The 25,817-nt window shown below is 41.3% G+C and overlaps 1 protein-coding gene across 1 annotated transcript; it reads right to left on the bottom strand.

The window, feature by feature from the left end:
- On the bottom strand, nt 1-25,817 carry LOC119552665 (neuronal PAS domain-containing protein 4). Its single transcript, XM_037862377.1, has 11 exons — nt 25,217-25,817; nt 22,969-23,377; nt 13,212-13,393; nt 9,681-9,751; nt 8,191-8,280; nt 5,674-5,991; nt 2,899-3,083; nt 2,710-2,816; nt 2,135-2,288; nt 734-1,953; nt 1-494 (listed from the first exon to the last, which is right to left on the bottom strand). Exons 1-11 carry the CDS (start codon nt 25,284-25,286, stop codon nt 478-480), a joined length of 2,823 nt encoding a protein of 940 aa, XP_037718305.1. The 5' UTR covers nt 25,287-25,817; the 3' UTR covers nt 1-477.

Raw genomic sequence — 25,817 nt, 5'->3', positions numbered from 1 at the left:
GTAAAAGTATAGATATATGTATATTTGTGGAGTTACGGAGTTACCCAATACAGAAGTACGAGTAATCGTAAAAACTTTAAGCGCGCGCCATAAAAATGTCGCTAATAAAAACGCTACACCTAATAGAGCTCTCTCGGCTTGGCTTGGAATATCATTCGCTTCTATTTCTATATAATCGCAAAACTAATTTCCAAGCGCTACTCATTCTTAATTTTAAGTGTTTTTCTCAAGATTGCACATACGAAATGGGAATTGGAAAACAAAAGGGATATATGGAAATCACTTAAATTAGCTGTTTGTATCGAGAAACGAATGTGTGATAGCGTGCTGCGTTATTTGTTTTCCTCGTGTTAGATAAAAATAATTTAAACGCTAAGATGACAAGTGGCAATTAATTTAAGTGTGATTATCACCTGGCCGCCATGGCAGATCTGCGATCTCTGTGATCTCTGGGTATTTCCAAGCTCACCAAGCTGGTCACTGATTTTTGGGATCTGCAAGATGTAGATAGATGGATAGAGATATGATATCATGTGAAGGGCGGAGGGGCATTAGCATAAGCGTGGCATGTGCTTGGCGGAAGCCCATAGCTTATCAATAATTAAGATGCCTTTTACTAGAGCTCGGCTTTGTTTTGGCGGCCTTAATTACTTAGCCATGGAGTGTGAATTGGCCGCAGCTTTCGGGAAATCGTGCCAAAACTTAGATATAAAAAAACAGGGTAAATACTAACCTCTATCCTCAACCGGTTCGCCGGCATCCCCATGGCCCGTGGCCGTTGGTATCGGTATCGAAATGGGTATTGGTGGCACCACTCCTTGGCTTTCCCCCTCCAAAGATGGCTCCCCACGCCCATGATGAAGTGCTAAATGCTGCTGATGATGCTGCTGCTGCTGGTGGATAAGTGGCTGTTGTCCCAGGAGCAGATGCTGCTGCTGCTGGAGAGGATTATGGTGACTCTGGTTCTGACTCTGGCTCAAGTGCTGCGAAAGATGTTGATGATGGTCCCCGGTTGGTGGCCACTGTTGATAGGTAACGGGCACCAGCGGATCCGACATCCACTCGAAACTGAAGGCAGGTCCTATGGTCTGGGTGGTGCCCAAACCACTTTGATGCGGGGTGGCACTGGTGGGCGTGGGGGGCGTGGTCGTGATGCAGGGACTAAGCTCGTGGGAGGATCCAAAACTATCCAACGAGGCCTTTTGCGCCGATTCCGACCATGGAGGACTGGGATTCCATTGCTCGATGAAATCCGCAGGATCGGGAGGCAGTGATTTATTGGGTAGCCTCGGTCTCGTTGGAACTATGGTGGCATATATAACCGAGGCATCGCTACTGACCACCGATGATGAGGTGGCATAGGCAGCAGACGGATGAGTGTGGATGGCATAGCAATCGGGTTCCGGGGTAATCGCAGCCGCCGGAGAACGTTCGGCATGGAGATATAGGGGTTCCAATTTGCGAGCCCGCTTCTTGGGCGGTGGGGGCGTGGCCGATTTGGAGGCGGGCGGATTGGGAGTATTCGCTGGGGGATTCACCTGGCCTGTCACCTGGCTATAGTCCACAGGCTCCTGAAAGCTAAAAAGTGGCTGATCCTCCTTTAGTTCGATGGCCCCCTCCGCGTGATAGACTCCCCCGTAGGTTCCCATGTGCGGATGATGATGGTAGGCCGTTGCCGGGTGGTGCGGATGATGGTGGTGATGGTGCGGGTGGTGCGAGTGGTGCGTGTGATGGTGGCTGCCAAAGCTACTGGCTATGCCCAGGCTGGGCGTGGCGCCACCACCTGGAGTGGCCGGCGGATGGGAGGAGTGGGGGCTGTAGTATCCACTGGAGGGGGTTCCCGGCGGCACACGGATCCCACTGTCCAGCGGCATGCCGAACTGGATCTTCGACTGGACGGTATAGTAGTGATACAGCCAGGAGTTGGCCAGCATTATCGAGGCCTCGCGATCACTGGAAGTAGAAGGTAAAGAGTTTTATATTGGTGGAAAATATGTATTGAAAATGTTTTAAAAAATAATAGATTTAGACTTAATAGATTTAATTTTACATTTAAAGATTTTATTTCGTTGACTTCTAAGTGTGAAAATAAGTATCTTGATTGTGGTAAGGAAGTATCTGTTGATAAACTTACTTGAGTACTTGGTTGGTGCACACGATAACAGGTTGTTGAGTGGAATCGGGACTATCTCGCACTTGTAACACCACGTGAACCCATGTATATTCTCCACTAGACCTTTGCATTCGCACCAGCAGAATGCAGCTGCGATCCTGCTCCGATTGCGTAACTATAAAAAGGGGATAAATGTATCAGGCCCACAAAATATAGTTATTTTAAAGTCGTAACTCAAAGAAATCGACTTAAAATGGTGTCTTTCCTTAGCGGCCTAACAGGTTTTTAGTTAGATACATTTCAATATTTTATATCGGCTGACATTGGAAAAAAACCATTTAACAGAAAGGCTTAGCCCAAGTGAATGAGTTTTGAATTAGTTTGAATAATTTAAGCTGTGTTATAAATTAGATTAATATGTTTTTGATATTAATAGTGGTCATATTTCTTTTGAAAGCCTGTATGTCATATAGGCTGGCTTAAGTTTGTATTAGATAGTTTGTATAATTAATTATTATTGCCCAATATTATTATACGATTGTTTACGAGGCAACATATAAAGGTGCTATGCGTTGAGTTAAAAAGTAAACACTTACTTAATCTGTGTTTATTCTGCGCCTCCCTCAGATTCTCGCTGTGGATGAGATTGTACCAGGATGTGCCCTGCAGCGCGGTCTTATCATATCCCAAATGGAACTCGCCACTGAAAGCGATAAAATAACAATAAGCGTTAGTATTTATCTTGGACATAAACTATCAATTTCTATCTATCCCCAGCTACTCACTTCTTGTCGATGTGGGCTATTTTCATGTCCATCGAGTGGATGGTGGTGAAGACGTTGGTGGCACCTTGCACCACACACTCCCTGGTTTCGGGCATGGCAATCGGAGTGCAGGTGGCCAAAAAGACGGGCTCGTTGCGACTGCAGAGGGGCAGGAATGACAAATAGTGACCCTGGACCAGGACAACCTGCAAGAAAAAAAACGAAGAAACAGAGATGCAACGCGTTTGGCTTTGTTCTGCGGATTGGCTCCCACGAAAATTGGCGCCCAACGTGGGGCATCTGGGGAGTACCTACTTACTATGGCCATTTTTGGACCGGCATGCCGGCGCACTCTCTCATAGACATTTTACTCTGATTCCATAATTTAAAAAAGGCAATCACAGAAATGTTTGTATGCCAACTCCTCCACAGAGGAGCAAAAAAACTAAGAAAAACCCACCAGGCAGTCTCAGGCTCGTCGAATCGGAGCCATTGTCTCCCAATTAAAACGTGCCTGCATTTATTTCGTCGTCCCAACTGCAATTGCATTTTCGAGGCTTATGGGCCGCCGCCGTCGTCGTCGCAGCTTCTTCTGCTTAAATGCAAATGCAGCCAGCCCAACGATCCTGATACCGAAAACCCACCCGATCCCCCAATGAAACCCGTCGGTTGGGGTTTGTTTTTTCTGTTTTTTTTTTAGTTTTTTTTTCAGTTTTTGGTAAATGAGACGACCTTAGACTGGGGACCAGGCGCCACTGCCGGCGCTGTCGCCGTCTCTTCTCTTTTTCCCTGGCTTTTGTTTTTTACTTTTTTCGATTTTGTAGTTTTTTGGGCTTTTGTCTATGGGGTATGGCCGTCTGGCACACTGGTTACTAGCTCTGAACTATGCCTGACCTCATTCATAATTATTTATTGGTCCATTTTTATTGCATATTAACGAGTGCCAGCCTGGGAGTGAATGTGCTTGCATTTAGCTTGGCTTGGCCATAAGGCCTGACTTTGGGGGTTATCGCCGGTTCAGTTCATGTGGGTCTTGAGCGTCGAGTGTGCTTGGGACTAGATTAGGCACTTATGTTCTGAGCAAGGCTGGGAATGGATTGCACATTCGCTAAGTTCTTTTTAAACATTCAGATATATAATTTTATAGGGTTTCTAACTTTTAATTGCCTTATAGCTTTTGATGCATATTAATGTTACTAGTTCTTACTAAGCAGAGCAATATAAGTGGTATACCTAAATATAATAAAAGTTGCATAAGATAGTCTCTTATGTATTAATGCCATATGTTTAAAATGCTTATGGTATATATTTTCTTAAATTAATAAACTATAACATTTCAGTAATATATTTAAAATAACTTTCAACTTCCTTATTGTGCATGGCATTCCCTGAGCTAAAGTCTTGCACCTTTATCCACAGAAATCTCCCAGCTCAGCACTTCCTGCACCTCATTAAACTGCCAACACTCAACTTAATTAAAAACGTTTTCAGCCAACTGTCAACGCCTGGGCTTATCTCCATAATTTTGCTCACTGCACATCTGTGCAAAAGCGAGGAAAAAAATGGACGCGTCTCGGATCGGCGGAGATATGAATAAATGTGAAGCGACCGCCCACCACATGGTGCACAGTAGCAGATCCCACAGAGGCGGCAGATCCCATGGAGGCAACATAGCCAACATCCATGACCAAAACGGGTAAAAGCGGCTGCCACAGCCAACGCTTCGCTCAACACGTTGACAGATTTGGTCTTGTCTTGTTCAACCTGCGGCCGAGCAGTTGAGTTGAGATGGCTGGGAAGACAACTTCATATGGCCGCCTCGTTTTATTCACATCATCATCAGCTCGCCGAGAGGCGGCCAATCAGAGCAGGTAAAAAGCAGAAACCAGGTGGGATGGGGTCTGCAGCAGCAACAGCAACGGCACCATCGCAATCACCCACCCGTTTCCCATCAACTGTCATCGTTTGTCAGCTTATAGAAAACCCGGCTCGTTGGCAAGATGTATGACCAGTTGGCCGCCGGCTCAAACGCATGAGTTCGAGGGGTTCTTCTCCAAACTCCAAACCCGCAACTCCATCTCCATCTGCAACTCCATTTCCCTGCCCTCATGCATAATTCATGCCAGAGCAAGATGTCGATGTTGAGCGGCGGAGTGGAGGATCCGAGGATCGGGGGAGCCTGCAGTGTGGTAAAGTGTTACACGCAACACGCTTCCCAGGTGATTCATTCATCAATTCCTGTCAGAGACTTACACGCGCTTACTCATCCACGCAAACATGCACGGAGAAAAAATCAGTGGGTCTCAAAGCACATTTTAATAAAAAAAATGTATGCTGTAATTAAACATTGAATGGATAAGGAGTGCCTATAAAAAATCTGGAATGGACCAAAGAAATTTAGCTTTTCAAAGTGACATACCTACTATATAATATAATTGTACAGCTAAACAGCCCTATAATAAAAAAAAATTGTTTTATTTTATTCACAACTGACTACAAAGCAGCTTTTTAAATTCCATTTCCATTCCCAAGTTGTATTCCTGCTTGTAATATTACAAATTGATTCACAAATCCTGACTAAAAGATATATTATATTTTATCTAGCTTTGTAGATGCCTAAACGTCTTATAATTCCCAAGCTGTTCTAGAAATTTAAATATTTACAAAATGGGCTAGATTAAAAAGGTGATGTAACTTATAAAGGTGCTGGACTTTTTGAACAAGTAAGAAGTTCTCATTAAGTGAATATATCTATATGGATAATATGTGTTTTCCTTTCAGTGCATTGACACTCACCTTTTGATCGCCGAAACGCATTTGCCGTCGCGCATTGCGGCTAACATTCATGCGACAGAGGAACATGCGATGCTCGCCCTCGAGACTGGAGGCGCCACCAGCACCACCACCGGCTCCACCGGCACTTCCATTGCTGGACGTTGAGTCGCCGGCACCACCGGCACCGCCAGCACCACCGGCACCACCGCTGCTCGCCTGACTCTGACTCGAGCCACCCGGCTGCGGCGGCACGTTCCTATTCAGTTCGGCCTGGATGGTTGCGTGATCCTGTTTGTCAATGATATCGTAAACGGAGTCACCGTGTATCAGCAGATCCTCCTGTAACGAGAACGGCAGAGGGGACATGGTTAACACGGGTTTACACTGGTCAGCAAATAGTTGGGCTCTGTCATATAAAGTGCAAGTCAGCGAATAGTTGCGCATTACCATATAAATGCGAGTGGTGTTTGGCCATGATTCATGGTTGTTGGGAAGTGACTCTAAAGATTTTTAAATTAAAAAGAAAATGCATTTCCTATCCTGGGAGGCTAGTACAATTATGAGTATAATATTTATAAGTACACCTATTTTTCTAGTACCAAAAGAATGTAAAAAGAAATAACATTCTTTCAATTATAAATTATTATAATCGTTAATATATTCTCAACAACTAAAAAGTAGTATAGTATGTAGTATTATAGTAGTATAATATAAATATAAAATGGAATGAATACATAAAGTATTTTTTAAATTTAATATTGGAATCCTTTCTTTTCCCCTCGAATCAACTTTCAATTAGTCAGCCTTTTGCAGTAATTTGTTAATGATGTGTCAACGGATCTAGCATGCTCATCGCCTTCGATGGGGCTTTGATGTTAGTGGCCAATTGCCTGCTGGCCGTTTATGTCATGAGCTTTTATTATTGTTGACAATTATGGCCACAGCGAAGGAGAGAGCGATCGAATGGAAGCGAAACGAAGCCAAGCGAACGATCGACCAATTTATAATGGCAGGCCGATGTGGCTGTAATTTATTTATGGCCACTGTCGCTACATGACACATGACAATGGCAACTTGTTATGGGAATATGCAAAAATCGAATTCGAATTATGATGCCCAACAACAGCAGAAACATCGGCAATAGCAAAAGCCAGCCAGGCAGCAGCACACCGGCCACAATGTTGCCCAGATCAATTGACATTTTTGGCAGTTTGTTAATTAACTTGGCCAGTAGTTGTTGCTGCTGTTTTGTAGCTCTTTTTTTCAGTTTCCACCGCCGCTAACTAACTCCGAGCCTTGCCACACAAATTAAAAGGTTGGGCAAGCCACTTTTGGGCCTGTCCATGTGCACACACCATACCAATTCGGTTTTTATTGTGCCCGTAATTATGCCAACACATGGCATTCGAGTGAATTTATGAACTTCACTGACCATTTAGTTGGTTCTTGTGGGCTTGTGGGTGTCTCCCAGAAGCCTCCACTCCCTGGAACTCCTCCGAACTCCTCGGAACTCCTGATAAGGCGCTCGGCACAAAGGCCAAAAGGCTGTCAAATGTCATGGTTGCCAATTGGCTTACTTGTTTCTTATATTTCTTCTTAACTTTTTTGGCTTCTCCTGTCTTGCCGCTGGCTTGTTCTTGTCTAGCATTTTGACTTCCAAAGAGGGGGTACAATTTAGTTGATATGAGAGGTTGTCTGGTCTGGCTACGAAAAATAAAAAACAAGTGGAGCGTTTCCTTTTGATATGAAGCTGAGGCTGATCAAGCTTTTTTTCGGTCATGTAAGCCATTCTTGGGATCACAGGCCAGGCTCTGATTTATGGCATAATTTTCAGTGGTGGAACCCAGGCATTACACATACGCCCCATTGCCTTCGAAGACTTTGACTTCGAAGAGCCGACAATCACCTGGTCGCCTAATCTCGGGTACCTTTGTCAATGTCTGTTATTTCTGCTTTATATGTAGAACGGAGATATGTCACATGTTCTCGAGTTGGCCAGATTTATTTCAGTTCAAATGCAAAGTGAAAGGCCAAGTACATATGCAACTCCATTTATATGTGTGTGTATAAGCATGTATAACCTTGCTATTTAAGCGGCATAAACGTGCAATAAACAAAGCTTGAAACACGGAGCTGTGGTTTTTAAGGAACCAAAACCAAGCGACTTATATAAGCTCAATGAATCGGGTCTCTTTTGGTCTTTAGACAGTTGCTAACTTGTCAACGGGAGCAGCAACAACATCAGCAACTAGTACAGCACAAAAAGTGCAACAAATATGTTTGCTGTTGCTGCTGCAACGCTGATGTTGCTGCTGCACCGCTGATGTTGCTGCTGTGCTTATGTTGCTGTTGCTGCCGCTGCTGCTGTTGGGAGACTATGACATGCTCTGACGACGACGACAGGCATCGTCGTTTGCCTGTTGTCGCTTGTCAGAGATTTGTATCACCGGTTGTAACCATTTTGCGACCCCCGAAACAGAAAACCAGCCCAAAAACAATCCGCAACTTTCGCAAATGTCTTTGGAAAAAATCTCTTACCATGGAATGGCCCAAGTACTCGGCCGCATTATCCGATATATAGAGCAATTTGCCATTCTGTGTGAGCATCATCAAAAAGCCGGAGAGTGCCTGTAAAACAAATACGACCGTGAGTACAGGGTGATTTTTTGTGCATTAAAGGGGTTCTTAAAATAGCATAGTAGTTATCACAAAGAACAATTTTGATATACCTACTTAAGTTTAGAAATATTATTATAAATTGATCATGGATAAATCAATTTTATTATCAAAGAGCTTTGATAATTATTTAATTTGTTCTTAAAAGACTTACTGCTAAAAGAGTTATAAAAAAAATATTATGGTAGTTAAGTCAATTTTAATACGTATACAAAATATTTTCTAAAATGGGGGGAAAATCTTATATATTGTCATTAAAGTTCTTAAAATAATATATTAGTTATCACAATAGAATATTTCACTTTAAAAAGAAATCCGTTTATGAATCACTGAAAAATCTTTTAAATTGTCAATAAGCTTTGGAAATTATTCTCGTTTTGCTAAAACTAAATGGTTTTATATATAATAAGCGACCTGAAATTATAAATATATTTTTCAATAGATTGAGCTATGCAATTATGCTTATAGCCCCCTAACAATTTAAACGCCTTATCATGCATAAAAGCTACCACACTTTCAACACCCTCTATTCGAAAAAGCATAAATTGAATCTTGTGTTGGAAATGCAAATTCATTTTCGCGTCTGAGCACTAATAAATTGTTAGCCCAAAAGCCTGGCTAAAAACCCACGTTGACAACCGCAGAAAAAGCTCCCGAAGAGAACCGAACCGAAAAGGGGGAGTATGGGTTTGGGTATGGGTATGGGTATGAGTAGTACTCGTACTGTGGTTATAGTATTTAATTCAGTCACGAGTGTGCACAGGTATGTAGATCAATCTCGCCCGGATTGGAGCAGTCAGTGCCAGGCAGCTTGACTGACTACTGTCTTCAGTCTTTTATTTTTTTTCTTCACTTTTTTTTTTGTTTTTTAGTGCCTGCTGCTCCTGTAAATCTGTTGGCTTTTCCCGGGCATTTATTGTTTGGCCCGCTGGCTTTTGGCTGATTTCCTCTTCTCGCTTTTGGCGCAGCAAGTGGCGGCGAGCAAAACGATTTCTGACTTATGATATGGCCAGCTTTTGTGCCATTAATAGAGTTGTTTTCCCGGGAACTTTCGGTTGAGTTGTCACCGCGATGGCTTAAATTGAGTTGTTTCTCTCGGTTCCCTGGGAGCCTAATCGAAATGTCATCGGAATGGAAAATTGCCGAGGTTATATGGTAAATGAACGCAGATCCGCCAGATCGGATTCCTAATTACCCACTGATTGAATATGAATTGTGGGGACTGTTTCCAAGGAAGAAAGGAACCAAATTAAGACTAGGAGATTGATTAAAAAATAGTAGTATTTACATATATATTTATATTATACTATATATATTTATCATATTATGATGGATAGTTCCACCTTTCTTACCTTTGAGAAGCCAATATTTGGTGTTGCTGTCTGGTGATGGAGATGATGTATCGCATTGTGACGCTTGAAAACTGCAATGAGAGGAGCAGAGAAAACGGATTCTTGAAAATCATGCCAATTAAGTTAATTGACCTTTTGTGTCTTGCGCAGGCGCGCCCTGCCGATCAAGACATCCGTATAAAACAGTTGGGGGGATAAATATCCGATAAGTGGATATGAGTATTTTCCCATGGCGGTAATTTGTATGCAAAAGCCTGGCTAATTAAAAAACTATCTGTTAATAATAGACTCGGAAACCTCTCTCACTTTGTGACGGCGATCGTTAGATGCATTCGATTGTTAATTCATTGATTATATTCTACATTCTACATACAATGAGGCAACGATGTTTGCCTGCCGCCTAACAAAAACAAGTGAATCACAAAAAGAAAATGTGTCATTGTCACTAAGAGCCAACAACAGCAATAGCAACAGCAACAACAGCAGCAACATCAACGATAGTGGCAACAGCAACATCAGGCTGCGATCGCTGAGTGCAATTGCTGTTTTGCAGCTGCATTGCAGGCAGCATCAAGATCAATTATTTTTAAAACACTACGAGATACTCCCGCACCTGGCAAACAAAACAAAAAGCCGAAGAGAAACAGCCACAAAATCAGCATCAGGCCGCAATCACCACGGCAACAGCAACTGCAACAGCAACTGCAGCAGCAGCAACTGCAACAGCAGCAACCGCAACTGGTAATTTCATTGAACTTGAACGGAAAGGCCATGAATGCAGTCAGATTTTCGCTGGGCCTTAATATTACCCACTATCCGGGCAAAATACTCAGAAATCCGTTTTGCCAAGAAGTCTGTCGTCAGCGTACCTGATTCAGCCAAAATAAAAATAAAAGGGGAGTGGCAGCCAGCTCAATGCTTTTGCACTTGGAAATCTACAATGCACAAGGGCAAGGGAATGCAGCTGACTTTATTATTTATCTCGCTGAGCGGAACTCAATATAGAGTCATGAAGATAAAATGGTTAAAAGGTGTCAGGGATATTTAAAGAATTTTCTTATAGGGAGAAAACAAAGCATTTTCAATTGGAGTTTTAATGACTATTTAATGACTAGTTGAACTAATTTCTGCATCACTTTTAAATCTGTAATATTTTATTGACAAACAATAAAATAAGAAAACAATCTGACTTCAACAAGTGGAATTTTTCTAGAAAGTAAAGTAATAATCAAGTGACAATGAATATCCCAACAATTTAAAATAACTATGTTTAATACAAATAGGTATATATATTATTACATTAAATTTATATATTTCTTAATAAATATTTTAATTATTAACTGGGCTCACCCTTGGACGAATTTATTTCTGGATTTTTATTTAAATGTTTATACTTTATCGATAAACAACAAAATTATAAAAGAGCAACCCACATGAATCAAACGCCTTGAACTACAACCGAAAACTATTTTTAATCTGTGACCACTTCACAGCTTTGTGCCTTTTCTTGCGAGATTCGCTAGCAAACACGACAATACTAAATGCTTGCCAATTATACGCTCTTCGATCTGATCTGATCCAAGCCGAGCCGCCGGGCTCAAGATCTTGCATACGAACCGAATACGGAAAGAATCTCATTGTATTGAAAACTCAATTTCGTTTATAAATATGTATTTCATTAATCGCGACTATCTCGCCCGGCCAGCCACACCCACCCACAAACGTATATCTACAAAAAACTCAGACGGAGAGCAAACGAATCCATTGAACTTGGATGGAAGATACAAAAAAAAAAAGCAGATACAAAGCGATTTCGATGGCGTGCCAATATTAACACAATTTGTGATTATAAATGCTTTTAAACGGTGCAATGACAATGAACAACAAAAACAGCAACTACACACCCAAGTGGCCCAAAAGATACGATATGGGGGCCTCGCCACAAAACGCCGACTATTTCTCACACTTACGGGTTGGGAATTTGCGGAGGAGAGATGGATGGAGAAAAGAGCAGTACTTAAGTTTAATTTTTTGCAATTTGTAGAACACATAAATCGCACATTTTGATTTATCGCAATATTTATAGCAATGCCAGGCAGACGCTCGTTGTTACCATTGCAATTGTGAAATTGCCTGGCAAGGAGACTTGCAGTTTGCAGTTTGCAGTTTGCAGTTGGAGGAGTTGGTGGCTTGAGATAGTATGGATGCCACGGATCTGCAACAGTTTCACATGGGCTTCCTCCAGTTTTTCGTTTCGTTTCTGTCTGCGAACTGAGCACTGAGCACCGGGAGATGCGAGCCGAGAGTTAAGAGTTCCCCAGCCTGGTGTGTTATCTATGGGCCTATGTACCGCACAACGCTAATTTGAAAAACAATTTTCGTAATTATCCACAAAAAAACAAAAAAAAAGGAAAATAAACCGAAAGATACAAAAAATAGCAGCGCAAATAGGTAAGTAAAGAGCGAACGATCTTGTTCGGTTGCGCGTTGACCTGCGCGCATGCGCATTAAAGGAGGATGGGACCTCTGGGGACCGATCGGGCACTCGGGCACTCGAGGATCTGAAGTATTCAACCGAGGGGCCCCCAGCAATTGCGGCCCGCCTGGAACTGGGTGCGTGCCTAGACGCTGCGGCAATTACTTGGCCAAAAACAATTTCAGCCGGGCTTTTGGGGGCATGATAGAGGGACACTCGACATATGAATGATGTTGGTTTAAACCAAAGCGAAGCCATGCGCCTAGCGGTTTTTCATTCCGGCCTAAACGAAAGTCGGCGGTGCACTGAGCGAAAAAGGGGTTTCTAACTTACAGATATTTGAAGAATACCACAGATAAGTCAAATATGTAAGGATCTTTAGTGTCATGTATCTGTGGATCTATAGAATGGATTTATAGAATTTATACAGATCCATAATATTTATATTGAATTCTGTATCTTATAATATTTTTATATATTTTAAGGTATAAAAGTTGATACGTAATAAATAAATTCTAGGCTTAATGTTTGACAATATAGCATTTGTAGTATTTTTTCTGGGATTGTAACTAGCCAATGAAATATTTTCAAGTCCTCCCTTAAAGGTAGGTCAATTTTTGCCCAATTTAACTTATCAAAAAGTGTTCAAATAACGCCTAAATAGTTTCATCTGGGCAAATCGAATATATTTGCAAATTGAAATCATATGAAAAGGTGTAAGAAATGTGTTAATGTGCTAACCAATTGCTTACTACGCGAGTAATATTTTTGTAAACATGCTACATTTTTGCCAAAAAAAATAAAGATAACTTCCTAGATACATTTTTGGCAACTGCATTCTCGAAGTGCAGCGGCGGTGGGTCCTGCACTCGGCGGTCTCAATCTTCGCGGCTGCACAGAGTCACAATCACAATCGCAGCCGCAATCTCCATCTGCTCATGACTCATGCATATTCAATCAGCGTGCAGCCAATTATCAGCATGCATATATGTATTTTGGCTTTTGGTTTTCAGTTTATGTAGCTTGCAGTTCCCTGTAGACCCGGGCAGACTCACCTTGTTGGAAGTAGTTGGCTTTCCGCACATAGACACAGACCAGAGCCATCAGTTGGAGCTGCGAGAGGCGCTGGCGCGTCGATTGGGGCAGCGGCAGGAGATCCCTCAGATTGGCTATCTCCGCATTTATGAGATCGCGTCGCATCTTCGAGGCGCCCTTCGTCGATTTGTTGGCATCGAATCTGCAATGGGCCAAATGGAGACGGGATATGGTTAAACAATTAGAATATATGGCTCTGTGTTCACAGCTACGGCTTAATAAGTGCCGAGTGGACGGGCTGAATGCAACACAGCTGAGGGGCATGTGTTTTCACAGCCAAACACTCGGGTGTGTTTCTTACTCGAGTGTGGTGTCTCCGTTTCGCTCTCGGGCCTATTAACCCATTGCGAGGTGATTTAAGTGATTTAAGTCGCCTGGGAATTGGCCAAGGAATGCAACTTATATTTGCTAACATTATTCGCTTTTTGTAGCTTTAATACAAAGTCGAAGCCAACCTGTAACGACACCTACAATTCAGCAAATCAACTTTAAGTACTCAATCTTAGTTTTATGGGGTCTGATAGATTGCCTCAAAATATCGCGGCTTTTAAAAAGCTTCGTTTTATTTTCAAGCTTATTAACATTATTGGTTTACTGTGTAGTTTTTATTCAGTTTTTAACATTCTTTATAGTATTAAATTTTAGTGAAGGCAATAGATCTATAAAAAATAATATTATAGAAACATTAGGCTTGTCAGATTGTAATAAAATGTTATGCATTGTAATTTAAATTATAAGTAATTTCACAAAATTATATAAACTCAAATATCTAAAGATCTTTAGTTTCCTGGCTTTCTTAAAAACCTTAAAAAAAAGTATTCCTGGCTTTTTAAATAATATAAATATTTTCAAGCGCAGAAATATTTTTTTATATTTGCTTTTCTAAATGTACATCTTCAATCAAATAATAAATATTATATTATAATCCACTACCAATTCTTCTGAATTTCGATCCCAATCAAATCAGTATTTACTCAGTTACGACCACTTTATTTACCCTCCGATCGGCTGACCACAATGGGTTAAGGATGGCTCGCACATACCGCCGCGCGATGCCCGATGCATAAATAACTCATCGCGCATTTAAAAATCATACGAGCCACATACCGCTGGCTGTGGTTCAGATGGTGGTGCAGTGGTTCGGAGGTTTGCCGGTGGTTTCGAGCGGTGGTTGATGTGGGGCACACTTGCCACATGCCTTGTGCGGAAAAATTGTGCAAGTAGGTTGGTCAGCAACGATTGTTGCTGTGGTTGTTGCTGCTTTTGGGCACTGGCGGCACAAGCGTTTAGCAGAAACTGTCCGTGTGTACTTTTGTGAGCATATTATTTACAAGGTTGAAATCATAAATCATAAATTTGTCTTTTTATGCAGTCGGCGTCGGCGGCGCATGCGGCGTATGAGTATTTTTTATTTATGCTGACGTTTTGCCCGTCCATTGTTGTTGTTTCTGTTTCTGTTTCTGTTGGCGATTATTTTGCAAGCCTCTTTTTTTGTGTATGATAAATATTGGTAATATTGTTGTAATAACAGCAAGTGCCCGCGCCTTTTTGGCTTTCCTCGTTCGACTGTCTGCCATTTTGCCGCTGTTATTGCCTCTAAATGGCCATGTTAACATTTAAAACAATCTCACTGCGTCCGTGTGACTGTGAGTTGCATGCAACAACCGCTTCGGAGGCATGCAGTAAAAAATAAAGCAAGAAGCATAGAAAAAGAAACAGAATCTGAGACCGAATCGAACGCCATCCAACATCCACAGATCGCTTCGTTCGCCTTCTGGCTTTGAAATATATTCATGCATAAGGCCTATTCACTCTTGACCAGTTGGTACTTGGCTCTCGGATAGAACAGTTTTAGCCCGGGCCCAGAATCGAAATTGAGTGGTCGAGTATGGCTCACACTCACTGGCAAGCTGGCGCGCATTTAAGTCAAGGTGATTTGTACAATTAAAATGAATATTGATTTAAATGCTGCGATTGCGAGTCGCTCACTTGTGGCCAAGCTGACATAAATGTTTGCTTTTCAGCAGGGCGGACAGCATGTGTGGGCTGTGGTGAAGGGTCAGCCAAAGAATAAACTATCTAAAGACATGCGAAACTCAATGAATTCAGTTTTTGGTGGGCACATTTATATGGCATAGAAGTCGGACTCCGTTATTGCACATATATCTTTGAAATATAACAAAAATATGCAAGTTCTCAATTTGTATAATCCCACAACTTACTTCATTAAGGATATATGTTCAAAAACGTTTTAATGATATCACCATATTTTGACCTTTACGAAAAAAATGATCAAGCAAGTACGAACCATTCAAAACATTACTTTAAGAATTATACATCTTTTATTAAGTCAATATTACTGTGGGCTTAAAATGGCCAAAAAGGCTAGTTGAAATTCCTCATTCCGCTTATTTATTTTCGTTGACCCCCTCTTGATTAATATCTTGTAATATCCAACTTTGGTCATTCCACCCCAGCCAATCCATAACGATTCTCCCACACATACTTCATTCAGCTGGGAACGTTCCTCTCCCAATTAGCTACTTAAAAATGTCAAAGGCTTCTGCGATCTGCTATCTGGCTGGCTATTTGTGGCATAATTAATAAGTTTCTCAAATATTTATCATAAACAAGATGCCAGCGTTGCTGGCGATAATATGATAATGCCATCAGCCTTTCGTAATGCATGGTCGCCAGAGTAAGGAAAATAAAAATCCAAAAAACGTGTTAATGGGCAGGGAGAGATATATCAGATTTATAAAGCTGTAGCGGGTGGATGGAAGTGAAGATGGAAGATGGAGGATGGAGGTTGGTGTACGGAAGACCCCGAACAGCCGGCCGTAATCTACATCAAAATTTATCTGAGTGAGCGAGACATGTCAACATTTCTTAATATATCTATCGCTACCTTGAAATCTGCACTAAGTAGCACCAACTTGTTGGCCGTTCGCCGTTGTGGCAACTACTGTACAAGTTGTTGTTGCTAATTAAAAGCATAAACACGATTCTTAGCGAGGCGTTGTGGGATCATCCTGCCAGTGGCCACTGTGTTGGTGGTTGGTCTCTCCGGTGGAGCCACAAGTTTAATCTGCGACTGGGGATCCTCTGGCGCAGTGGAAAAGATCTTAATCAAGTCTGGTCCAGCCTGGGTTCTGGTCCTCGGCCCTCTGACTAGATAAAAAAAAACCGAGAAAAACACTGAACTGGCGATGGAAAACTTAACGTGCTCCACAGAAATTAGGCACAAATCTTGTTGGCTCAGATTCTTCCGATTCCAGTTCCAATTCCAATTGCGATTCCTGTGATCTCAATGCCAATCGCCATCCCTCACTAATTAGCACATAAACCGCCGGGGTAACATAATGCCAAACTATTAACTTAAATGGATTTTAAATGCGCATCTATGGGGCTGGCTCAGATCCTTCGTTTTCCGACTGATTTTTATGGAGGGCCCGGGCCCTCAGAGCGCCATCGTAAAAATGTGGGCAGCGAATAAATCACAAGACCACTGAACTCCTCAACCCACCCCAAAGCTGAACTCCACCCGCTAGGGCTACACGGAGAGAAATGGGGTGTAAGGTCAATGCAATTCGTATTTAATAATAAAGTTTTAGCTTAGTCCTATACTTATTATGCTTAGTATTCTCAGTCCTTAACTTCTCATATCATATTATATATTATATTATATATATATATAACACTAAGACATCTTTTTTTAAATAAAAAAAATTTTTTAAATAAAATATATCTTTTGAATACGATTTAATAGGTTTTAAAAAATATCTAGAGGTTCTAAAAGCTTAAAAGAATATTTTTATCGACCATTTAAAGATGGTATATTTCAAGTCATACCATCCAACCCCTCTATAGAGACATTAAAATCCTATTAGGAACAAGAAAAAGTTATATCAACTGGGTTAAAGATCAATATGGGCTGATATTAAAGTTCTTGTAAGCAGATAAGAATGAAATAAAAAGGCTCTTAAGGCGAACCATTTAGAAACATCCCATCTAGTTTTTATGATTTATTTAATTTTTTCTCCGTGCAGGTATCAATCCAAAGCCGAGTTTTAATATGCATCAGGGGCGTCAGTCGGGTTGGAGGATCCCGATGCCGATGCCGATCCCGATGCCCAGTCCACTCGGCAAAGGTGGACCATCGAGTGAGTCCCAGAGCCAGTCAGTCAGTCAATACCAATTGCAGGCCAAGAGAAACACGAAATTTGCGCAAATTTTTATTGCACTTTTTCCCGAAGCGTCTTGTCTTCTCGTCCCGTCCCCTCGCCTCTCTTCTGTGGACTGGAGTTGTGCGAATTGTCTGGTCGCAGACTAGATAACTCCCTCCGAATCCCCACAGATCCCCAGATCTTTCTCCATTTCTAGCGCTGTGTGTGTGTAATTTGGGCGAGTTTATTTGCCATATTCCCACGATATAGTTCGGCCAGGCTATTGAGCTTGCGGGCAGCTCTAATGATTTCTGGCCGCTCCGCTCCGCCCCGCCCTTTCGACTTTCGACTTTGGACTGCAGCTCTGCGGTTTTGGCCAACAAAAAATAGTGCAAAACGGCGTATAATGAATGCCAGACCTCTCAAACTGATGGGCAGTTCGCCGGCCAGCTAAAAGTCGGGGAACCTCGGGGAACCTCGGGTAACCCTAAACCCAAACTGAACCCACACCGTGTTTTGGGTTCGCCATGTTCCTGGCTCCAGGTTCCTTGGCAAATTAATTGCCCAGGCGCCGCCGCACAATGCTTTCCATTTTTTCGAGATTTCCAGGTTTCGAGGATTTCTCGGAATTTTTTATTCAGCCGGCAAACACTTGTTTTTTTGTCTGCAGATCTTCGCGGGTGCCTCATTGTGTTCTGCGTAAGTCGGTGGCAGTAATCGATACCTTTTCGCCAAACGCACACCTACAGATTAGCATCGGGGCGACGTTTAGCACAGAAAAAAGAGCTGGACAAAAACAGTATGAGAAAAGAAAAAAACAATCTAATAACCATGGGGAGCGCAGCGGCCTTTAGCCAAATTATATGCCAGGCCATAGGTAAAAGTGGCCCCAGGTGAGCATTGAGTGTTATACGCTCAGCAGCCAGTTTTTACGTTCATAATATGGCTCAAAGATTACGAACCAAAAGCCTATTTCAAAGATAAAAACTTTTAATAGTCAGACAGCGTTTTTTATTGGATTATTACAGGTTGTTTTATATATATAGCATAGTGCTCAAAGATATTTGAAATTGATAAATCAATTTAATAGGCTTATCCTTAAAAGTGATTTTATAATAGCAAATGTAACTATCAAAATAAATATATCAATAATAATAAAAGTTATTGAGTGGGTAAATTAAATTGAAATCAGAAATATCTTTAATTTTACCATAATAGATGATACCTAATAGATGATGCTGAAGTCAGAATAAATAATATTAGAGGTAAATAAAATGTTTTAACTAAATTGAAGCCAGACATATCACTTCCCTTTCTCAATAATCATTTTTAGCCTAAATCGTAAGCCCCGAAATCCTTATCCTTCGCCCATCCTTCAATTATCTCAATCAATTAGCTTACTTATGAGTTTGTGTGTCCGTAAATCGCAGCCATATAATTTACTGCTCTCAAAAGCTCATAAAGAAGTCTGGCGGGCAGCTACTGTGTTTATTTTGACGCATATATTTCAAAAATGCGAGCCACACCACCCTGCACCACTCGGTGGCAGCACCGCTCAACCACACCAGCGTTACCCAAACCGAAAATAAACCACAGACCGCAGCTGAGATTTCATTGCCTGAAAAGAAATGAAATCGAGCTGTGATGCCCCGATGCTACCGTCTGCCGTCTGCCGTCTGCGATGGTCTTGTATGTTTGATTGGAATCTTAGCCACAATTTAATGATGGACTGCCAAAAGCACACTTCGATGATTGGCTCTTGGACATCGTCATTTGCGGGAGCGATCTTCTGAGTTGCAGTTGCGAATCTCCTCCGACGCCGCCGCATAATTTTTCATATTTTTATGATTTGTTGCTACCGGGTACTAAACCCGTTTCTTCTGCTGATTTTCTTTTTTAGCCTTTTTTCGAGCCTAACCATGGAGAGCGGCTACCGTTGTGCTGCATTTGCTTTCGATTATCTTAATTTGCGTGCGAAACTGAGTTTTTTCTTCCTCCGCCCGTAAGCCAAGCCCCAAATTGTGTGTGTACGGAAATTTTCCCATGACTTGGTTCTTGGTCTCTCGACTGGGCTCTCTGCATACTTTTTGTGCCCGGCGGTGGCTTGGCCAGAAATTACCCCAACTATGGTATATGGTATATCCTATGGTATGGTTTTGGTGTAGCTGGAACTCTCTGGATTGATGGTTTGCTGCCGTTGCACTTTACCGTCAGGCAATTAGCACAGGGATGCCGCAACTAAATAATTTGGTTTGCCCCAGGGCAGCCCCATCGATCTGGTAACCTAACCCCCGGCGGAGGTGGCGCACTTATTTGCTCAGCCTTTTGTGGTCGAACGGTTTCGGTTTCGGCGGATTGGGATTTATGTGCCCAAGATTGTGCCCAGTCATGTAGGGGAGCATTCCGAAATCGATTTCGACGCGCGTCACCAAATATTGATCTTAGAAATTAGATGCAAGCGGAAGTCAACCACAGCGAGAAAGAAATTCGGGGAAAATCAACCCAGGTTGGGAAATGGAAAATGGATTTTTAATGTACCTACTGAAAAAAAACATATAAATAGTGTATGTGAAGATATATTTAAAACCTCAATATCAAAATAATACCTATACTTCAATTCAACCATAAAATGTTTTATGGAAATCGTTTTTAGGACATGATCAAAAACTATTTAAAGAACATATTTATGTATAGGAAAGGATTTTAACAAAATTAATATATCATTTTATTGGCAAATCAAATAATTGTTAAATTTCATTAGAAGAATCCTGAATATATCCTGATCTTTGAATAAGTAAAATACCTCCAAAATCACTTGTTTAAAAAGTATCTGTAAGTTACATTTACATACCATATTTTTCTTAGTTTCAGAGAGAATCTTTCGCAGTGCACTGGGCGTACTGAGATCTAGTGCAGCATTTACTGCACCGATAGCCGAGTTGTGGGTAAATAGCTCGGTCCGCTCGGCTGATCGCTTTTCTCGTGAAATGTGTTAATGAAATTAGCAGCATAAAATTGCTACCAAAGCTGGCAGCCCCGTGCAGTGTGTTACAGATAGCCGAACGAAATTGTATCTCAGCCGAGTGTCCGCGGCATGCTAATTACCAAAATTAACACCAACGGCGCAGGCCCGAAAGCAAATACGAGCTCAAACTCAAACAGAATCCGTACGCAACGGTTTCGGTTAGTTTCACCCAGGAAGCCGCCGAGATGCACTTCACAAATCCGTATCGTTTGGCTTTGACTCTGAATTGGAATCTTTGGCTAAGGCTGACTTTTCCTGCCTCCACCTTTTCTTCTTGGATCTTTTGCTTCATTTTTTGTGGTGGCTCGAGTGGCGACCAGGTTTGTTGACTCTACTGGCTGGCATGTGTTAAAAACAACAAACGCCGGGTTTTCTTCGGTTTAATTAGTGTCATTTATTATTTAGAGCATATTGATATAGTTTTCGTTGTTTAACGGTTGTTTGTTTCAGTGCGAGGCGTGTTGTGGGCATTTCTCGTTCGAGCATGGAAAATATTTATAGAAATCCGCCCGATTTTACTATACATTACAATCTGTATCTGTGAGAGTGCCGAAGCGCGTGCTTTGGCGCGCGAACAATGAACTTTTTTTGGAGTGGATAGAAAAAAAGATTGAAGCTTAAGTTTGGATAGTTCGGTGGCTGGGAATCCCAATAGTTTCACATGCTAATTGATAGTTTCATGGGTCACGTAAAATTCAGATGAATGAACTGAATCGAGCTGGTAATGAAGATGGGCATTCTGTGATTCGGGGATATCTTTTATGTGGAAGGAAAGCAAATTAAATTGTGAGCATATGGAAAAATTCTTTGTTCTAATGATTGATATCCGTACTAATTTTCCAAGATACAAAATGTATCTATTTATTTTCCTCTCTTTCCTTTGACTACATTATTCTCAAAATAGGCTTCCAAATAATTATCTCAATTTTCCTAACCAAGCTGCTACTACAAAATGCTCTAATTTCAATGCCGCATCCGGCAGGGTCTACAAAATGACACCCACCCAAAAAGAAGACCTAAAAAAGCCCCAGATCAGGGCAACACCTACCCAAGAATCTCCCACACAAAGGCAGGATACTTCCCCAGTCCGAAAAAAAGTACAAGAAAATCTCAGCAGACAAAGAACGAGCCATCAACAACATCACACGTGAGTTTTACACATTTCAGAAGCAACGGCAGCCAGGAGATGTGGCTAACTTTACTGGCATCTCCCCGACTTTGTCGTCGATTCCCGAGGTTTCCTGGGGTTTCAGTTGTTTTTTTTTGGTTTTATTTCTGGTGTGGAGACGCCTTTTTTGGGGCCCCATCCCAGCGTCGTCGTCTTCGTGGACGTCCGATTGGCAACGTGGTAATGTCAATCGCATCGCACTGTGCGGGTTTAACTTATGGCAAAACATTTGAAGCACTAATTAATTGGAGCTAAATAAAATGGCACAGCATCTCCGGCGCGGTTCGGATCGGTTCAGTTTAGCTGGGAGTGAATTTTGCGCGTTTTTCAGCTCCTCGGAGGATTGGCGCTGGGGGTACTGGGTGCTGGATATTGGGTACGCAGACCGACCGGAGAGATTACGAGGGCCAGATAACTGCGAACTACAAGTTGCCAATACAAGAGGCCATTAAAACCGGCAGCAGGAGCAGCAGCATCAGTACACGGAGAGAAACAGATTAATCACTTGCAACAATGTATATGGCAATCTTCATTCGAATCTATACAAGTTGGCCAATTAACTCTTTTCTAATATCAAGAGAAATATTTCTTGCGAGATGCTAGAGAAAGCTTTGATGCCAAATATATTGCTCACTTTATTAAAATTGATGGGATGCGATTGGATTATCTCTTTCAGGAGTGAAAAACATTGCATTTTGCTATTAAGGGATGTTATTAAGGGATGCTAGAGATAGCTTTTATCCCAGACACCTTTTTTACTTATCAAAATGTATCAAAATCCATTGGCTTAATATTTTGCAGAATTAAGATGTACATAATAATGATACTTCCAGAAAAAACTCAAGTAAATAAATCGCAAATTTTGACCAAGCACAAACATTTAATAGTATCAGATTCTTTAAATCATTATCTATCTTTAAATGAATAAATGTAATCAATTTATAATAATAATCCTATAAATAATTTCAAATTTACAATACAGTTTTCAAAAATGGAAAAAAATATATGTTTTAATCAGGTAATTTTAAGTAAAGATCCTAGTTTTTATTCCAGTGCATTCGTGGAGGAAGACCTAGCGAAAAACAAAAGCAGTGAAAATCCAGGAGGCACTGAAGGAAATCGACGACGAAGAAATGGAAAGGAGTCTGGCTGTTGGGAGCCCAGGGAAAGGAAGCGAATGGGTCGAAAGGAGTTTCGCTGCCGCCAAATGCGAACTTGGCCCCGTATTTCAAATTCGAATTGACAAATATCGAAGCGTGCGAAACAAATTGAAATTAAAAGTTTGCATGTTTGGGCGGCTGTGATGCGTGGCCGTGTGAAAAGGGAGATAAGCCAGAATGTTGGCGCTAAGAACTTACCTTGTAAACATGCCGGCTGTCTGTTGCTGTTGTTGCTGCTGCTGTTGCTGTTGTTGCTGCTGCTGCTGCTGCTGTGTTGCATGTTGCTGCTGTGTCGTCTGCTGCTGCTGCTGCATGTGTTGCTGTTGCGACAGAGTTGCTGGCGTTTCAAAGTTATGATGCGTGTGCATTTGGTGCTGCAAATGATGTTGCTGCTGTAGGTGTTGCTGCTGCTGCTGTTGCTGCTGCTGCTGCAGTTGCAGGACATGCTGCAGATGTTGCTGCTGCTGGAGGGGATGCGGTTGCTGCTGCTGCTGTTGCTGTTGGAGGGCGTGGGTGGGCGGGGTCGCTGCCGTCACCTTGTCTAGGCCACGTTTGTTATCCGCATACATTTCGTCGATCGCACGTTCGCAAATATTTGTTACCAATTCTAAAAGCAAGAGATGACAGGGCATTTTCAACACTAAAGTCTCGGATTGTCACGGTTATTTGGCCAAAATCTTGGGCCAGTCACAATGGAAAATATAACGATAATATCAATCAATATGTAGATCTTAATGAAAGTCTGCAGACTCTACCCATTTCGATTTGCTAATGAAATGGAGCAACAATTGCTGATTAGGTTTGTTTTTTTCATACGCTGAAAATAGTTCATGATATTGTTCGAATTGTCTGCGGCACAAAAAGAGCCATATTTTGAAGCAACTGATTTGTATTGTTATTGCCTATTTGAACAATTGCCACGCTGTGCTCGGAGTATCCCCAATGCCCTCCGATGAGTTGGCGCTTTTGATGGATTCGATTTTTTATTTGGCCACTTCGATTGCATAAGGAGTTGGAAATGATTTATAGCCTTTATTGCTCGGCGTTTCGCCCTCCGATGGCGGATAAGTAACTAGGGGTTAATGAAATGTCTTACAAGCCAAATACTAAACACTCGTTGGGTTAAGATCTGTGTTGATCCTATTCGAAACTCGTTAAGTCTTAAGTAATGATCAATCAATTTAAGATTTAGCTTTCCGAGAAGCGGCTGTGGCTTGTAAATGTTTTCAAGAGAAGCGAAATCTGAAAAACTTTGAATAAACAAATTTGTGTCAATCTAAATTCACTGTAAAACTATAATTACCTATTTCTATTGGTGCTACGTAAGATTTGTAAGATCTGGAACGACTCAAATGAAATTTTCTATCATCCCAAGCATTTTTAATATAAATGTATATCGAACTTATATTTATCTAAATTCAATAACTAATCATTGTTTTTTATGGACAAATTTCAAGTAAGGAAAATGTCTATATCTATGTGGACTTTAATTCATTTTGGGGTACCAATAATAAACAATTATTTAAAATGCTGCGTTTCTAGATTTTATAAGTCTGGCATTGTTAGAAAAAAATGTCTCTACGTTGCTTTCCAAAGGACATAAAAAATAACACGAAGTAATTTGTTCCTAGAAATCATAGAAATCGGTGTTTAAATAAACTTGAAATTATTTGGATCGTCTGACCGTAGCCTTTTATCCATGACGTTTAATTTAATTTCAGATATTTTGAAAAATAAATATTCCATAAGGAATGTTTAAAGCAGTGACCTACATATTATTTATCCAATTTACCCTGGCCAGTTTTCCACTGCCCAAGAAAAGAACCATCCCACTATCACTTTCCTTAAACCCCAAAACAAATACGGCACATTTCCAGGCCACTTGGGATGGCGCCAAGAAAAATCTCGAAAAATCTCTTCTGGGTTCTACTTGCCCCCGGCCGAAAAGTGCAACAATTGAAATTAGTTTTGTTAAGTGAATTTCAAATTTCCATCTCGAGCATCCGAGTATTCACTACCGTCTTTGGGGCACTGGCGTCTCGGCCTGGCTTTTTGGTTTTTGGGTCTTTGCTGCAACTCATTGTCAAGTGAACTTATCACCGAGGAGGGAAACAAGCAAAGACGACGACGGAGATAAAAAAAATTTGTTCGAGTTGACGTTTCGAGTGTCATCGAGTCGATGCTTGAATTTGTTTGGAGTTGTTTGAATAGGGACCACCAAAAGTCATTGAATGAAATGAAGAACTCCACAGATATATCTCTTTGAACGCGACTTTGGCTGTGTATGTTTGATATTTTGAATTTATTTGGGGTTACGGCTTTGGTTTTGCTCGCTTTTTAAGTATTTTGTTATTTGATTTCTATCAAAGTTAATAATGAAATTGGTAAATTACGATTTGGGTGCGGGTGGGGGAACGGGAACATGTGGACCTTGATCTCAACTTACCTCTCTGCTCGAAAGATTCAATTTGCGATATCCATTTGGTTATAGAGCTAGCTCCAATAGCGTTTGGCATAAATGATTATTTCATAATTCACTTCGATTAGCCACAATGTTTGACACTTTCATACAATAACTTGTATTTATTATATTTATTTAGGTATTTACTTAGATTATTAGCTCCAATGTGGTGGGGTTTCTATTGCACACTATTTGTTTTGATTATAGCCTATTCTTTGCATTGGCCATTACATTGGTATTCAGAGAATCATTGCATATTCAACACTTTGATTAAATCAAGATTTATGGGGTTTCTTTTCGAGAAAAGCTCGTCTAGAATTTGCAAATCAAATGGGCCGGATGACGCACAACATGGATGTATCGCGTTAAATAATAACTTTTAAGACCGAAACGATGAAAGAGAAGCCGATTCGCGGTCGCGAAATCTATAAAATAAAATACCGACGGCTTTTTTGGCTCTGCCGAACCTCTGGGGTCTCTGGGGCTTGAGCAAGGCAAATCCGTTCCGTTTCCGATGATCGTATAAATCCACAAAATCACCTAAGAACCTCGGATCGAGGGCCACACAACCGTGTTGAATGCGCGC

Source organism: Drosophila subpulchrella, chromosome 3R, assembly GCF_014743375.2.
Source record: "Drosophila subpulchrella strain 33 F10 #4 breed RU33 chromosome 3R, RU_Dsub_v1.1 Primary Assembly, whole genome shotgun sequence".
NCBI classification, from domain to species: Eukaryota; Metazoa; Arthropoda; class Insecta; order Diptera; family Drosophilidae; genus Drosophila; species Drosophila subpulchrella.
This window is presented reverse-complemented; position numbering and strand designations above follow the sequence as displayed.